Source organism: Micropterus salmoides, unplaced genomic scaffold, assembly GCF_014851395.1.
Source record: "Micropterus salmoides isolate LMB-PRFRI ecotype aquatic unplaced genomic scaffold, ASM1485139v1 Ms_hic_scaffold_15, whole genome shotgun sequence".
Taxonomy (NCBI): Eukaryota; Metazoa; Chordata; class Actinopteri; order Centrarchiformes; family Centrarchidae; genus Micropterus; species Micropterus salmoides.
Window position 1 is genome coordinate 18,151,641 of NW_024040596.1, and position 14,431 is coordinate 18,166,071.

A 14,431-nucleotide genomic window follows, 5' to 3' on the forward strand; every position below is an offset into this window, starting at 1 on the left:
CAGTAATACTTTGAACAGTAGGTTGCTGTCTGTGCACCACTCTGTAAAATGGCAAAACAGCCGTTTTTCTGTCCCATAGTATAAATTATTCATTAATTTGCTGTCATTTTGCAACTGAGTAATCCAACAGAGCCCTAATTTATTGGTATATTACACTGTTGATCTAACTTACACACGTGGACGGTTCTTTATCTCAATGGGACTCCCCTGGTTAAAGGTTAAATAAAAATAAAAATTACTACGATGTGCTATGATGCAAGTGGCTCATGCCAGCCAGAAAACTCATGCACACGGTAACCATGATGATGGAGCTCTATCTTTGATCGCCACTTGCCTTAGTTATGACTTTATGCCCAAACGAGATAAGTTATGCCTCAAGTAATCGGGGTGCAACATATTTTAATAGCTGATTATGTTACTATGTAACTAATTACTCGTTGCTGCGCCTCTAGTGTCGACTCCACACCCGAACTTTGACAGAAGCCTACTCACACAGCGCTGAAATGCAAAACTAAGCAGAAGAGGAACACCACAGACTTCAGGAACGTAAGAACGCACGTCAACGGCTCCGTTGTGCGTCTTACGTGTGACGTAGGAAAACAACAGGACCAGGAAGTGACACAGGCGGCTAACTGGCTAGCTCAGGGCTAGTGAGTAAAAATGAATCTACATTTAAAAAATAGTTATGTGTATTTTCCGTATCAAGACTGACATTTTGTCCACGGTAAGGTAGTTCGGACTAGGAGCACTACCTGCTTTAATGTGAGTGAAATACGAACAAAGTTTGTTAGCTTAATGCTAATGTGTAATGAAATAGATGAGAAACGTAGGTTAGAAGAGTTGGACAGTAACCCCCTACCAGCTAGTTTCCGATGGTTTTGTAAATACTTGAATATCCCACCATAGGTAAACGCATAGCAAATACGAGTTAACGGGGCAATTAATTCTAATACATGTAAAATGACAAGAGAGAAGCAGCTGCACTCTGTTGTGAAACAGCAGAAAAGAGACGTAACATAATTAACGTTAGAGTTGAAATGATTAACGTTAACGTTAGTCAGTTAAGTAGTTAGTTGATGGACATTAGAGCTGCAACGATCGATTCAATTCGCCAACTATTTTGATAATCAAATCAGTTTGAGTACATATTTAAGGAAAAAAGTCAAACTTATCTCATTCCAGCTTCTGATATGTGAATATGTTATGGTTTCTTTATTCCTCTATGAAAGAAAACTGAATATCTTTGTGTTGTGGACAAAACAAGACCTTTGAGTATGTCACCTTGGCTTTGGGAAACACTGAAACATTTTTCACCATTAAACCACAAAATAATCAACGGATTAATCCGACAGTGAAAATAATAATTAGTTAGTAGCCAAGTATTTTGGTAATTGATTAACTATTTTGGTCATTTATCAGGCAAAAAGGCCCAAAAAAATTATTAAACTAATTTTCCCACAGTTTTTTTTTTTTTTTTTCACATCTGAATATCTTTGATTTTTTGTACTGCTGGTTGAACAAAAGGAGTAAACCGAAGATGTCATGGGAACAGTGAACAGTAATAAATAATTTGAAAACAGGGAATGATCAGCATCTTTTGTCAATCAGTCAATCAATTGTCAAATTTGTTGCTGATTAATATTAGTGTTTCAGCCCTATATGAATGGCATTTTACTTGAAGTATTATTTTACTTATTAATTGATTATTTAATATTTCTATTGATCAACTAACTGATGAATAAATTAATTATTTCAGCACTAGTGAGGTGCCAACCACACAAGGAATTTACAATGGGCCAACGAAGGAGAGCGGCAGCTGTGAATAACCCCTCGTCTCAGAGAGTCTCTGGAGCTCGTGCAGATGTTGCCAGGGTCCCCAGCAGGAAGCACAGCATCTGCATGGTGTCTGACTTCTTCTATCCAAATATGGGCGGAGTAGAAAGTCACATTTACCAGCTTTCCCAGTGTTTGATTGAAAAGGGACACAAGGTGGTGATAGTCACCCATGCCTATGGCAGGAGGAAGGGTGTCAGGTACCTGACTAATGGACTGAAGGTCTACTACCTCCCCCTGCAGGTGATGTACAACCAGTCCACAGCCACCACCTGCTTCCACAGTCTCCCACTTCTGCGCTGTGTGTTTGTAAGGGAACGTATCACTGTGGTTCATGCACACAGCTCGTTCTCTGCCATGGGCCATGACGCACTGTTCCATGCTAAGACCATGGGCCTTAACACGGTATGTGACTTATTAGGAGCCAGGCCTCAAACTCACACAATGTGTTTGTATCACTATGTGACACATAATCTTCTGACGTGAACCTAAAGAGTACAATCATTTGCAGGTGTTCACTGACCACTCACTCTTTGGCTTTGCTGATGTGAGCTCTGTGCTGACCAACAAGCTTCTGACTGTGACGCTGTGTGACACCAACCACATTGTGTGTGTGTCATACACCAGTAAGGAGAACACAGTGCTCCGTGCGGCACTCAACCCAGAGATAGTGTCTGTTATTCCCAACGCTGTTGACCCGACGGACTTCACCCCTGACCCCTCCCAGCGCCAAGACGACAGGATCACTATTGTTGTGGTCAGCCGTCTTGTCTACCGCAAAGGTACGGAGAAGCTGTTAGCTTATTAGTTCATATTTCAACTGGCCAGTGTTGGCTATTGGCTGCATGGTGCCCTGTTTTTTGGAGGACTAAAGTTCAAGCCCTCGTGTTGTCTCAGTTCATTCACACCTTAATATCTCTTATAGTTCCAGGGAAGGTGTTATAACTGGTGGACAATGTTATGATAAACTTTGATATATTGCTTTATATTAGCAGATATATTAGTATTGGCATTATTGTCAGGGGATAAGGTTTTATATAAGGAAAAAAGGGTTATCAAGAGAGATAAACATCAGATTTTTAAAAACTCATATCAATATCTGTATCAGCAACTATTCAGAATTGGTCAGGCTATTAATGATATTAGTATTGCATCATTGTCAAAGCAAGTGTTCTCACAATCTCTTCCTCGTTAAGGAATTGACCTTCTTGGTGGAATAATCCCAGAGCTCTGCCTCAAACATCCAGATCTACATTTCATTATTGGTGGAGAGGGGCCGAAGAGAATTGTGCTGGAGGAAGTGCGAGAGAAATACCAACTACATGACAGGTACTGCTAAGAATATTTATTATAGGGAGGTACCACTTAAACCTCTTTCAGGGCATGGTCTCTGTAATAAGATTTCATAATGAGAGAAAGTATTGAAAGAAATCCTATAAAATGACACCTGCATCATTATGTTCAATCTCATGTATTAATATTGCAGCAGCAGCATTTCAAGAACTGAAAGATGACAACACTCACTGCATTTACTCTATATATTATATGTAATTGTTTAGAAATGATTGTATTTAAGCTGTAATGCGTATGGAAAGGTAGTGAGGTGCTGCATTACTTGTGTTGTGAATGTCCAGGATTTAACCTGTGACAGCAGTCGGGCATGGACAGTCAGACATGGGGTTTGTGTGTGAAGGTGGTATTATTATTTGTCTTACTTTCTTTGAATTGGGTCACTCCAGGGTGCGTCTGCTGGGAGCTTTGGAGCATAAAGATGTTCGTAGAGTTCTGGTGCAGGGTCACATCTTCCTCAACACATCTCTGACCGAAGCGTTCTGCATGGCTATCGTAGAAGGAGCCAGCTGTGGACTGCAGGTTTGTTGCTATTCATACAGTAGTTCAAGGATAGGAGATTGTGTGCCATGTTTACTGATAACACACATTCCACTGGAGAGGGATCATTGAACTCACCTCATGTGTTGAAGTGAATACCTGAACACTCTTGGTCATACATGGTGCAATATTTCCTACTTCTAAGAAATAAATGTGAAAGCCGCGTTTCCTGTATTAACATTTAGTTTCTTCAACAAATCTTGTCACAAGATTACACACACTGCTTTGCGTCATCTGTCCTTCTCTGTTCCATTCTCACTTCCACAAAATTTGCATTGATTTGATGTTGGAACATTTATTGTTCTGTCCTAAACATTCAGCTTAATTCATGTCGTAACACAACGCAAAGTAAATTATTGATTTCTCCAGTTTATTTAATGTATATAAAAAAGTGTAAATAATACAAATGAACTTTATTGCTGATGGTTATAAAACAGAAACAAAACATTTCCTAACCTCAAACCAAAAAGCTTTACAAAAACAGCTCTATTGAAGCCCATTCAGCTGACTAGATTTGGCTTGACACAGCTGAAGATGTTGAAGATTTCCTGTGGGTGTGTGCTCGTAGGTGGCTGCTCAACTACATCTCATAGCACTGCTTAAAAACAAACAATAAAGGGGAAAAAATGGGAGCATCAATTTAAAACATTTTTGGTACAAAAAAGGTCATCATAAAAAGGTCATCACAAAAACAGAACCTTGCAAATGGCAGCAGCCAGAGACTTACATGTGTGAGGGGAAGTTTGGTCTGGTGTTTCTCGAGAGGAAGAGAAAACAGAATTATCAGGAACTATATATAGAACGACAATAACAGACGATCTTAACTGGTCACTGCAGTGCCCCATCCACTAAAGTAAGCATCAATCTTACAGAGAAAATAAATGATGAGAAATGTTTCGTTGTATAGATGTCGGGTGTGTAAGTTTATTCCAAACACTGGGGGATAAGCGGGTGAGAAAAGGCTCTTTTTTTGTGATCAGTTTGGCTTCTTGGGGTTACACAGTGGCCTGTCTACTGAGAATTAGCCAGCAAGTTGTCCCTCTAGTGGATCCCTGTGTGGTTAGCTACACACAAAAACTAATCCAGGAGGCTAATTTCTGTGTTTACTTTTGGAGACAGGCATTTGAAACAGTTTATGTAAATCAAAGAGTTTATTTGGAAAGATTTAGGACGCTCGGGCTGTTTGCCCCCATGTATTTGTTTAGCTGGACTCCGCCTTTCCCAGCTCTTTTCAACAAAGGTGGTGAGTGCAAAATGCACCCTGAGTCACCCTAAGTCAAATAAAATAACATTTCCATGTCACTTTTGACATGGCACAAGTCTGAATGGAATGCCTTCAGATTAACTTAAAGCTGGCAGCAGCAGCACAAGAAAGAAAAACATACAGAGAAAGAAAGTAAAGTTCCTGCCCTCCAAGATCACTGTAATAAAATGTATTTTTTCATCTCTTATGCACAAAATCAGTTGAATAAACTGGGAGACACATTATAAGAGCCCATTTTAAGTTGTTAAGCAGATTCACATATCAGATCAGACTAATCTTTCACCTTGCTGTGCAACCAGAGCAATGGTCATCAGTGATGTTTAGTCTGTGAAAGAACAAAAATCAGTCTTCTTCCTTGCTGTTCTAACATTTTTAACTGCATCTCTCTCTTTAACTGCTTCCCTCTCTCTCTTGCCAAATATATAATAGCAAATGTCCTGTCGTGTCTGCTAAGGAACATTAGCGTAAACAGAATGATGAAAAGCCATCACAGACCCCAGCGATGTTACATATTCCATGTCTGAAATGTGCTTTTTGAGCATTCAACCCAGGTCTTTAAAGCATTTGAAGCAACACAGAGGCTGTGTCTGAAATCCCCTCTAATTCACTACTCCCTACCCCCTATGTAGGGAGTTGTATGTAGAGCACTATATAGTGAGCTCACTCGCATTATTAAAACAACACTTTAAGACACTACTCTGATCGTTATTTCGGCGCCGTTAATTACGTCATTGCCGTCGGACAATCATTTTTTTCTATCAGCGCAGTGCATGATGGTATATATGGCTTGGTTAGTTACCATCGTTGTACACTACTTTTCAAAATGCATTCTGGGATACATTGAGTGGACTATATAGGGTATAATAATTATCACTATACATTCGGACAGCACTACAAAATGGCAAGCTCACTATATAGTGAGTAGTGGGTGATTCTGACACAGCCAGAGACTGATGGCTCGTTAGTACACACACACACAGCACGGTGTCCTGCTGGGTTTGTTTTCAGATGCAACAGAGCACACTAATGTCTGACCATCAGTGATGCAGGGCATGGTCAATGCCATTAGAGGTAAATGTAGTTCTGCTTTTCAGTTGTTAATGTACTCTTTAGTCATGGTGAAGCAGGACCATTTGCTTTTTTATATGGTTGAAAAAGCACTTTTAAAATCTTGAAAGAACAGATGTTGTACTTTTTTGTATTTGTATGCAATGATTGCATCCAGGTTTTGTTTTATTTCTCAGGTGGTTAGTACTCGTGTGGGGGGCATTCCTGAGGTGTTACCTGAGGACTTGATAACCCTGTGTGAGCCTACCGTGCGGTCGTTGTGTGCTGGTCTGGAGACGGTCATTGCTCGGCAGCGTTCAGGGTCCGTCCCATCACCTGCCTCTATCCATGCTTCTGTGCAAAATCTCTACACCTGGAGAAACGTTGCCGAGAGGACGGAAAAAGTAGGTTCACCAACACCAAAACCTGCTAAAGTATTCAATCGTTTTCTGTTGTTTGTTGTTTCAGCATTTATTCTTTCACAGACCAAAGCTGGCTATTGCTGAAGCTTTAGTTTGGATTTTTGGATATAAATGTAATTGTGCTGTAACAGTGAGGACTTACATACACTGAACAAAATTATAAACGCAACACTTTTGGTTTTTGCCCCCATTCATCATGAGCTGAACTCAAAGATCTAAGACTTTCTCTATGTACACAAAAGGCCTATTTCTCTCAAATATTGTTCACAAATCTGTCAAAATCTGTGTTAGTGAGCACTTCTCCTTTGCTGAGATAATCCATCCACCTTACAGGTGTGGCATATCAAGATGCTGATCAGACAGCATGGGTATTAGGCTAGCCACAATAAAAGGCCACTCAAAATGTGACCACCATTTTACATGAATGGGGGCAAAAACTAAAGTGTTGCGTTTATACTTTTGTTCAGCGTAGTTATTGAGAGGTTATGCTGTGTGTTGCCATGCAGTTAAGTAGTCTGAATAGGGAATTAGAGAAACCTGACTTCCCTAGCTAGAGTTTTCATGTAGAAAGAAAATATCATGTTCACTGTAGCCAAACTGTATTTGTGAGGTCAATATTGAGTTAGTATTTAAGACTTTAAAAAATATTTTTAATAAAATCACTGTTACAATAAACACATAACAAACATACAATCATTATAGATTTTTTTTATTATTTTTATTGTGAACATGATACACACTGGGCAGGACATTAGTGTAAAATCAACTTACTCTTCTGGTGGACAAAGTATGTAATTTTCACTCTGTTTCTTGTTACTTTTCAACCGACATTTACTGTACACCCATACCAATATATCCGCAATAAGCTGATATGGGCCAATATGTTGACCTAGTTAATCAGTCTAGCTTATGTTTACATGTAACCAGGTTTCTAATTGTAAGGATGTGTTCATGTACAGTAATATGACAATACACCTCAAACAGGGAAAGTCTCGCTGTGACAGCAGAGTGGCAGGATGAAATGAAATATCATGACACTTAAAGATGCATGGTTGTTTTTCCTTAATCATTTAATACATTTGACTTAATTCTCAGTAAAACTCAAGATGACAGTCAGTAGAAGTTTAAATATGTTAGTTTCCACAGATGAACCTGTTGACTATTTGTAAAATTCAGACACCTTTGCACCATGAGAAAAAAACTGTGTTCTCACTGCAGAACATCCACCACCCTCCAACACAAACACACACAAAGGCAGCTTGTATCACTAATAGTTACAATAAGACAGACATACTTTCAAAATAAGATATGTGGTAGGAGAGCAATCTCATTACTGACCTGATGAATGTATACATAGATACAATAACGAGGTTACTACAGAGCATGTAAACATGTTTTCTTATTTCCCTGTAACCTCATTTCTCTCAGTAATCTATTTTCTTCTGTGCAAATCCACTGATTGAACTTCACACTGGATGATAGATGCTGAACTCTTCTTTTCCTTTTCAGGTGTATGACCGAGTGGCTGGAGAGGAGGTGCTTCCCCTGGACAGACGCTTACGGAGACTGAGGGCTCACTGTGGCCCTGTGGCTGGCTCTATCTTTGCATTTGTAGCTGTTTTGGACTTCCTCTTTGTGCTGCTTCTGCAGTGGTTGGTGCCAGATCGGGTCATGGACGTCGCTGTGGACGGCAGTGGCCCTCACGGACTGTGGAGGCAGGAACCGAGCAGTAAAGCCGGACCTCCTTCTAAAAGTGACACGAAGCGAGCAGCGTAACCAGAAAGTTCATCGCAGTAATCAGTCTGTACCTCTGCCTCACTAATAGCTGCTGACGTGGTGCTACTTGTCCTCTTTAAGGTGCGACTGACATTTGAAACATGGCTACTGAATGTGCTCATGGTGACCCCAAACATTGTTTACATTTACTTATCAAAAGGGCCCTTGTGTGAAAGCACTTAATGTAAGACTTGTAAGGAGTTTTTATTATATTCAGTGATGAAACTGGGAATTTGTGGCAATCCTTGGAGTTTTAAAAAGCACTTTTTTGGTTATACACAGTGTCTATTGCACTGAACAGAAGGAGTAAAGGGGCTGGTTAATTGTGCACTTACTTACTGGGGAAACAAAATGGCAGTAACGTATTTTTAGTTGGATGCAAACCTCGTTTAGAACAATGGCTTTGTCGGTAAAATTCACTGTTTGTACAGAACTGTACATCTGTGCAAATTGCTTTTGTCTGATTTTGATACCATAAATACCACCCTTTGTTTGATCATTTTCGATTAGATTGCATATTTATATGAAACCTGGGATTTTTTTCAGACGATGGCGTGACTCCCGGATAATCCACTGTGGAAAATAAAGCTTACTTTCTAATTTTTCATCCGTTTTCACATCATTTACTTTGTATACAGCATTGTAGACATGACTGTTGCATGAGACGGTTCGATTAGAAAGACACTAGACCGCTACTTTCTTAAAATTTGTTTTGCAAGAGAGATGGCTCTGGATTAAAGAGTGCCAGACAAAACACAGAGAAGCTGTGAAACGGGAGGTAATGGATGAGATGGAACAGCATTTTCAAGGCTAGCTAGTGTCGTGATTGGCGGCTGAACATTTATATCATCTTGTTATTTGAGATCATGTAGAGAAAACATGGAAAATTATGTGTAATGTCTAAAGAGATCAGTAGATGTTTCTACATGTAGAGATTATTTTTCAAGATATATAAGGAGCTGTGTTTTTGCTTTGCTGTCTACAACTCATCAGTTGCATTTAGATCCTGTAGTGACAGAAAATTTAAGTCATAGACATTTATTCATTTAGCTGACGCTTTTATCCAAAGCGACTTACAATTGCTATACATGTCAGAGGTCGCACGCCTCTGGAGCAACTAGGGATTAAGTGTCTTGCTCAGGGACATAACGGTGGTCGGGTCACAGTGGGGGATTGAACCCGGGTCTCACACCAAAGGCAGGCGTCTTATCCATTGTGCCATCGCCACCCCATCAATCAACTTTTGATAGTAACATATTCTGTGCCTTTAGCTGAAAATATGTTGTCGTAACAGAAGAACAGTGAAGATGAAATACAGTAAACTTGTTTCAACTGAATATCTGCAGTGTGAAACTTGTGAAACATCTGTTTGCATGCACAAGTGCTTTTTCAAGGTATGTCGTCAATACAGGCCCATCCTAACAGCCATTGTTATGCACATACTGTAGACTATATTCACGGACTGGGACAAGGGTGGGTGGGAAGTGGCAATGTGGGGGAGGTGGCCAAGGACCCAGATAAGAGGGGGAGGAAGGCTGACTTCAGGTTTGTGTATCCCACTGGGCGAGCTTGAGTCCTGGATGGTCGTGGAGGAGTCTGCTGTTGCTTCATTTTCATCATGGCTGCTGTTCAAACAGAGGTTTCCCTGTACTCACAACCTTGGCAGAGGCCCTTGTACATCTACAGGGGGTTGGCATGCAACTCACTGATGGCCGGTAAGTTTTTGCCTTGTCTTTTTGGCCCATTCAGCTAATTCTGTTGTTTTTATGAGAGATATGAAAGAGTCCTACAACTGGATTGCATGTTGAAAGTTACATTTCTGCAGTCAGGATTACAGATTGGTTGAAAATGTTGGATTGGAATGATTGTTTACTGGGCTCTGTAGGAACAAAAACCCTGGGTTGTATTGTTCAGTGTTCAGTTTGGTGTTGAGGCTTGGGATGACCCTGAAGAACAAGATAAACATGTTTTTTTAGATGAGGTCATCTTAACATTACAATGGACAGAGTGCAAGGTCAGTTGAATGTATCTGTGTGTTTTCTGAATGTGGAGACCTTCCTGATCTTCTTCCCTGTGTTTCAGACTCCTTGTCGGACAGATCTCCCCTCCATGAAGCCGCCTACCATGGCAGACTGCTACACCTTAGAAGACTTATTGCCCAGGTATACTTAATATGTGTCTTCTTTTCATATTTATACACCAAATACACAGAATTCACAGCATGTACATGGCTGTATCTGATATTTTTATCCTCTCCCCTGCAGGGTTTCCATGTAGACACACTCAGCATGGACAGAGTCTCTCCTCTACATGAAGCTTGCCTTGGCGGCCATTCTGCTTGTGCCAAGTTCCTGCTGGACAATGGTGCAAATGTAAGAACATAGTCTGTTTTCAGTGTTCATTAAAAAATGCACAGATGTGGTAATCAAACCTGAGGGGTTTGTCCAGGGAGAGAAAATTCAGGTTGTTAATATTTTTGGGAATCATAGTTATAAAAATGTACAGCTTTAAAAAAAACAGTAAAGAAAGTAAAGTAAAATATAACTTCGCCAACTTTAGATTTATCAGAAACAATTTGACTACGGAAGCAGAATAATTATTCATGAATTCAACAATTCTCCCACCTTTTACATGTTGCTTGACTAGTTGGTCTAAGACATGTAAAACCATCCTTAAGCCTGTTGAGATAGTATACAAACAAGCTGTGAAGGTCTTTGTGACATTTTATTAAAATATGAAGTTGGGAAAATTTGGTAAAATATGTAGATAATGCATTAGTTTTTAAAATACTCACTGGTCTTATTCCATCCACAAGCAGGTACACACAAGCTGTTGTAGTAAGGAAAAAGTTAATCCTTTTCATTCTGAGCATCACTCCAACTGATTTGAGAGATTTCAAGGGGATCTTCGCTGCATATGTGAAAGAATATAAAGCCTTTTGTGGCTTTTCTTGATGTATAATGTTGATCTGTCTGTGTGTTGTCCCTGATGAATAAATTAAAAAGTTAGTGAAGGAATGTGCAGCTCTTTTGGCCATAGCATCATTACCTTTCCTTTCATATTCTCCCACAGGTAGAGGCAGTATCAACAGATGGCGCCACACCTCTCTTCAACTCCTGCACCAGTGGCAGTGTTGCTTGTGTCAGGCTCATCTTGCAGCACGGTGCCTCCACCCACACCCCCAACCAACTGGCATCCCCTATCCACGAGGCCTCTAAGAAATGTGTGTGCAAGCATGAATGAGTTAAAAGGCGCTTTCTATCAGTGCAAAGATTGTTACAATGTATTGTTTCTCCATCAGGTCACAGAGAGTGTCTGGAGCTGCTGCTATCGTATGGAGCTCATGTCGACATGGAGCTGCCAGTGGTGGGGACGCCACTGTATTCTGCCTGCTTGGCTGGGGCTGCAGCCTGTGTATGGGTGCTGCTACACTCAGGTAGTGTAATCTTCAAACTCTACAGTGTCACAAACAGTCAGGAAAAAACATGTCACAGAAATGTATAGAATGGAATACTTAAACATCTAAGCCTTATCTTAGAGTCTTAGTGTTTTACACATGTCAAATAAAACATCCATGAGAACAAAAAATTAGGCACAAGATAACACAGGACATTAAGAAGTTTCTAAACAAGTGATTTTTTTGTTACCTTGCCTACAACATGTGGACACCCAAATTTCAACAAGAACCCCTTCTCACTAAAGAAAATACAAATCCAAATACAGATGGGCTACTTATAATTCTTGTTGCACATTGAGGTTTTGAGAGATGGGTCATTTCCATACTGTAACATCCCCAGTATGTAATAAGAACAACAAACAACAAAATTATTCATGTGCCCCAAAATACCATATGTTAAGGGATAGAATACAAGAGGAATAATCCAAAGTAGGAAGACTGACAATTTTATATTTTTAAAATTATGTAGCCCACAAATTCATGAATTGTGTTGATAAAATCATTAGAGCTGCAACAATTAGTCAGTTAATGAATAGAAAATGAAGATGTGACATAACATGTTTCTTTTTTCTTTTTTTTTAAACATTTGCTGGTTCCAGCTTCTCAAATGTGAGAATTTGATGCTTTTGTTGTACAGTATCTCACAAAAGTGAGTACACCCCTCACATTTTTGTAAATATTTGATTATATCTTTTCATGTGACAACACTGAAGAAATTACACTTTGCTATAATGTAAAGTAGTGAGTGTAAAGCTTGTATGACAGTGTATACGATGTTTGCTGACCCCTCAAAATAACACATCACACAGCCATTAATGTCTAACCCGCTGGCAACAAAAGTGAGTACACCCCTAAATGACAATGTCCAAATTGCTGAATAATCAGTTGTGCAAATATTCATTCACTGAAGTCCTACAATAATTTTAAAAATCCTGCAGGGGGCATTTTTAGCTGAACACACCTGGCCATTTGTCTTAATCCCTTTAGTTCTCCATGGAAACAAGAAAACAGTCTCATAGCAGCACATTATTTTTATAGCAATCCTGGCCATGTCGGTCTAATTTGCAGAAATGTCAGACTCTGGTGCAATTTATTTAATGTTATTCATAGCTGTGCTCTAAGTTCCCATCTTTACAGTTTTTGATTAATCACCAATTTTCACTCCGTATAGTTTCCTAGTAATTCCAACCACAGAGTGCTGGAACAAACCATCTGTGAGGACATGTGGATGATTTTAGTGTTTATGGTCTAAAACACATCATGGGGCTGCTCTGAAAGTGTTTACTTGTGACAGGTGTTTAACCATTTCATGTTTGTGTGCACATGTAGGAGCAGATGTTCGAATAGGGTGTGGGCATGACAGTCCTTTACATGCTGCAGTTCGAGGTGGAGGAGCCAACGTAGTGGATCTTCTGCTGGACTTTGGGGCTGATGAGTGTTGTAGGAATGCAGAGGGAAAGACTCCTCTGGATCTGTCGTCGCCAAACAGCGCAGTTCGAATTACACTGCAGAAAAGAGGTTTGTTGTGGACACTAAGATCCACACGTGTTACACAAACACCCAAAACTCAATTTATTTATCTCTACCCTCTATGTCTCCTGCCTACCCAGGTCCCTGCTCTTTGTCTAATCTCTGTCGGTTACGTGTTCGCCGAAGTCTGGGAAGGAGTCGTCTTCACAGAGCCCCCAGCCTCTTCCTTCCTCACAGTATCAAGGACTTCCTTCTCTACCAGTGAGACATCTCTGCCTTGTTTGTGTGGCTCTCTGTTTGCCACGTACTGATTTGTCCTTCAAACTTGTGCCTCATCACTGACAAAGAAAGCAAGTGAAAGAAAGGCATCCACATTCAAAGAACGGGACCAAGCTTTGTCAGCCATCTGTTTTTATAACAGTTATACAGTTTTTATTTTTTTAACTATACCAGACACTATTTACCTATTGCTCAAAGGAAATATGTTGGATACAAATATGGGTTCCAAGTTCCTATAAAAGTTCTGTTCATATTGCAGCGGCTACACTGCATCAGATTTTGTATTTTTACTGTTTTAATCCAGTGATTTCCATTTCGCGTCTATGGATTTTACATTAATTTCAAGATGTTTTTAACTCCACCAATTTGACACATCAAAGTCTGTTTACAAGGGGTTCTACTGTAAATATGAACAGATATGCCTTTTGTGACTCCAGAGGGTGCTGCTCAAAATCTGATGCCTTGCCTCAAGTGATGTCACTTGAGTTAGTGACTTCTGTAGTACGCTCATCATCTCTGCTTGGGACTAGCAGCTTGAGGCAACATTAGCCGCTACTAGCATAACATAACGCCTGAATCTCTGACACAACTGTTGGCAATCGAGTTGCATTGTGGGTAATGTAGGCACCAGAATTTGACAGAAAAATAAGTGGAGTAAAAAACAAAGGTACCTCTGGTTAAGCTGCATCCATTTTGTTTAACGAGTACATAATAAAAATTTGAGGTTTCAAGGAGAAAACATCAGTAAGGACCCAGGGAAACAAAACTAAACATTTGACCTTTGCTGAGAACATTAAACCCTTCATAAGGTCTCCTTAATGTGTCATATAAAGAGGGTTTTGTGCTGGGGAACATATAACCCTCTCTTTTTTGTAGACCACAAACATACTCATCTTTATACAGTATGTGTGTCCAGTATAATTCCTACAATAAAATCAAGTTACCAGAGGATCCGCTCTCCTGCCCTGATTTTTTGCCAGGAATAATTTCCAT

At 39.9% G+C, this 14,431-nt stretch overlaps 2 protein-coding genes across 5 annotated transcripts; both read left to right on the top strand.

Moving 5' to 3' along the window:
* The first annotated feature begins 498 nt into the window (after positions 1-498).
* Positions 499-8,839, top strand: piga (phosphatidylinositol glycan anchor biosynthesis, class A). Of its 4 annotated transcripts, XM_038720758.1 has the most exons (8): positions 585-762; positions 1,757-1,902; positions 2,077-2,238; positions 2,345-2,615; positions 3,030-3,162; positions 3,573-3,705; positions 6,232-6,438; positions 7,966-8,839. In XM_038720758.1, the coding sequence occupies exons 2-8, from the start codon at positions 1,792-1,794 to the stop codon at positions 8,230-8,232; spliced, it is 1,284 nt and encodes a 427-aa protein (XP_038576686.1). In that variant the 5' UTR covers positions 585-762; positions 1,757-1,791; the 3' UTR covers positions 8,233-8,839. The 4 variants fall into 4 exon arrangements, with proteins under 4 accessions (XP_038576685.1, XP_038576682.1, XP_038576686.1 ...); XM_038720757.1 differs by having other exon boundaries at positions 499-650; positions 1,757-2,238; XM_038720754.1 differs by having other exon boundaries at positions 584-762; positions 1,757-2,238.
* Positions 8,840-9,722: 883 nt separating this feature from the next.
* Positions 9,723-14,387, top strand: asb11 (ankyrin repeat and SOCS box containing 11). The gene is made up of 7 exons (XM_038720759.1): positions 9,723-9,947; positions 10,315-10,394; positions 10,497-10,604; positions 11,305-11,455; positions 11,534-11,668; positions 13,019-13,207; positions 13,300-14,387. The coding sequence occupies exons 1-7, from the start codon at positions 9,851-9,853 to the stop codon at positions 13,422-13,424; spliced, it is 885 nt and encodes a 294-aa protein (XP_038576687.1). The 5' UTR covers positions 9,723-9,850; the 3' UTR covers positions 13,425-14,387.
* The last annotated feature ends 44 nt before the right edge of the window (positions 14,388-14,431 follow it).

Bases quoted from the DNA above. Each gene is read 5' to 3' on its own strand.
- piga (XM_038720757.1), top strand. From the start codon at position 1,792: ATGGGCCAACGAAGGAGAGCGGCAGCTGTGAATAACCCCTCGTCTCAG. The intron at 2,239-2,344 runs GTATGTGACTTA...AATCATTTGCAG, and splicing joins AGACCATGGGCCTTAACACG to GTGTTCACTGACCACTCACT. The intron at 2,616-3,029 runs GTACGGAGAAGC...TTCCTCGTTAAG, and splicing joins CCGTCTTGTCTACCGCAAAG to GAATTGACCTTCTTGGTGGA.
- asb11 (XM_038720759.1), top strand. From the start codon at position 9,851: ATGGCTGCTGTTCAAACAGAGGTTTCCCTGTACTCACAACCTTGGCAG. The intron at 10,605-11,304 runs GTAAGAACATAG...ATTCTCCCACAG, and splicing joins TGCTGGACAATGGTGCAAAT to GTAGAGGCAGTATCAACAGA. The intron at 11,669-13,018 runs GTAGTGTAATCT...GTGCACATGTAG, and splicing joins ATGGGTGCTGCTACACTCAG to GAGCAGATGTTCGAATAGGG.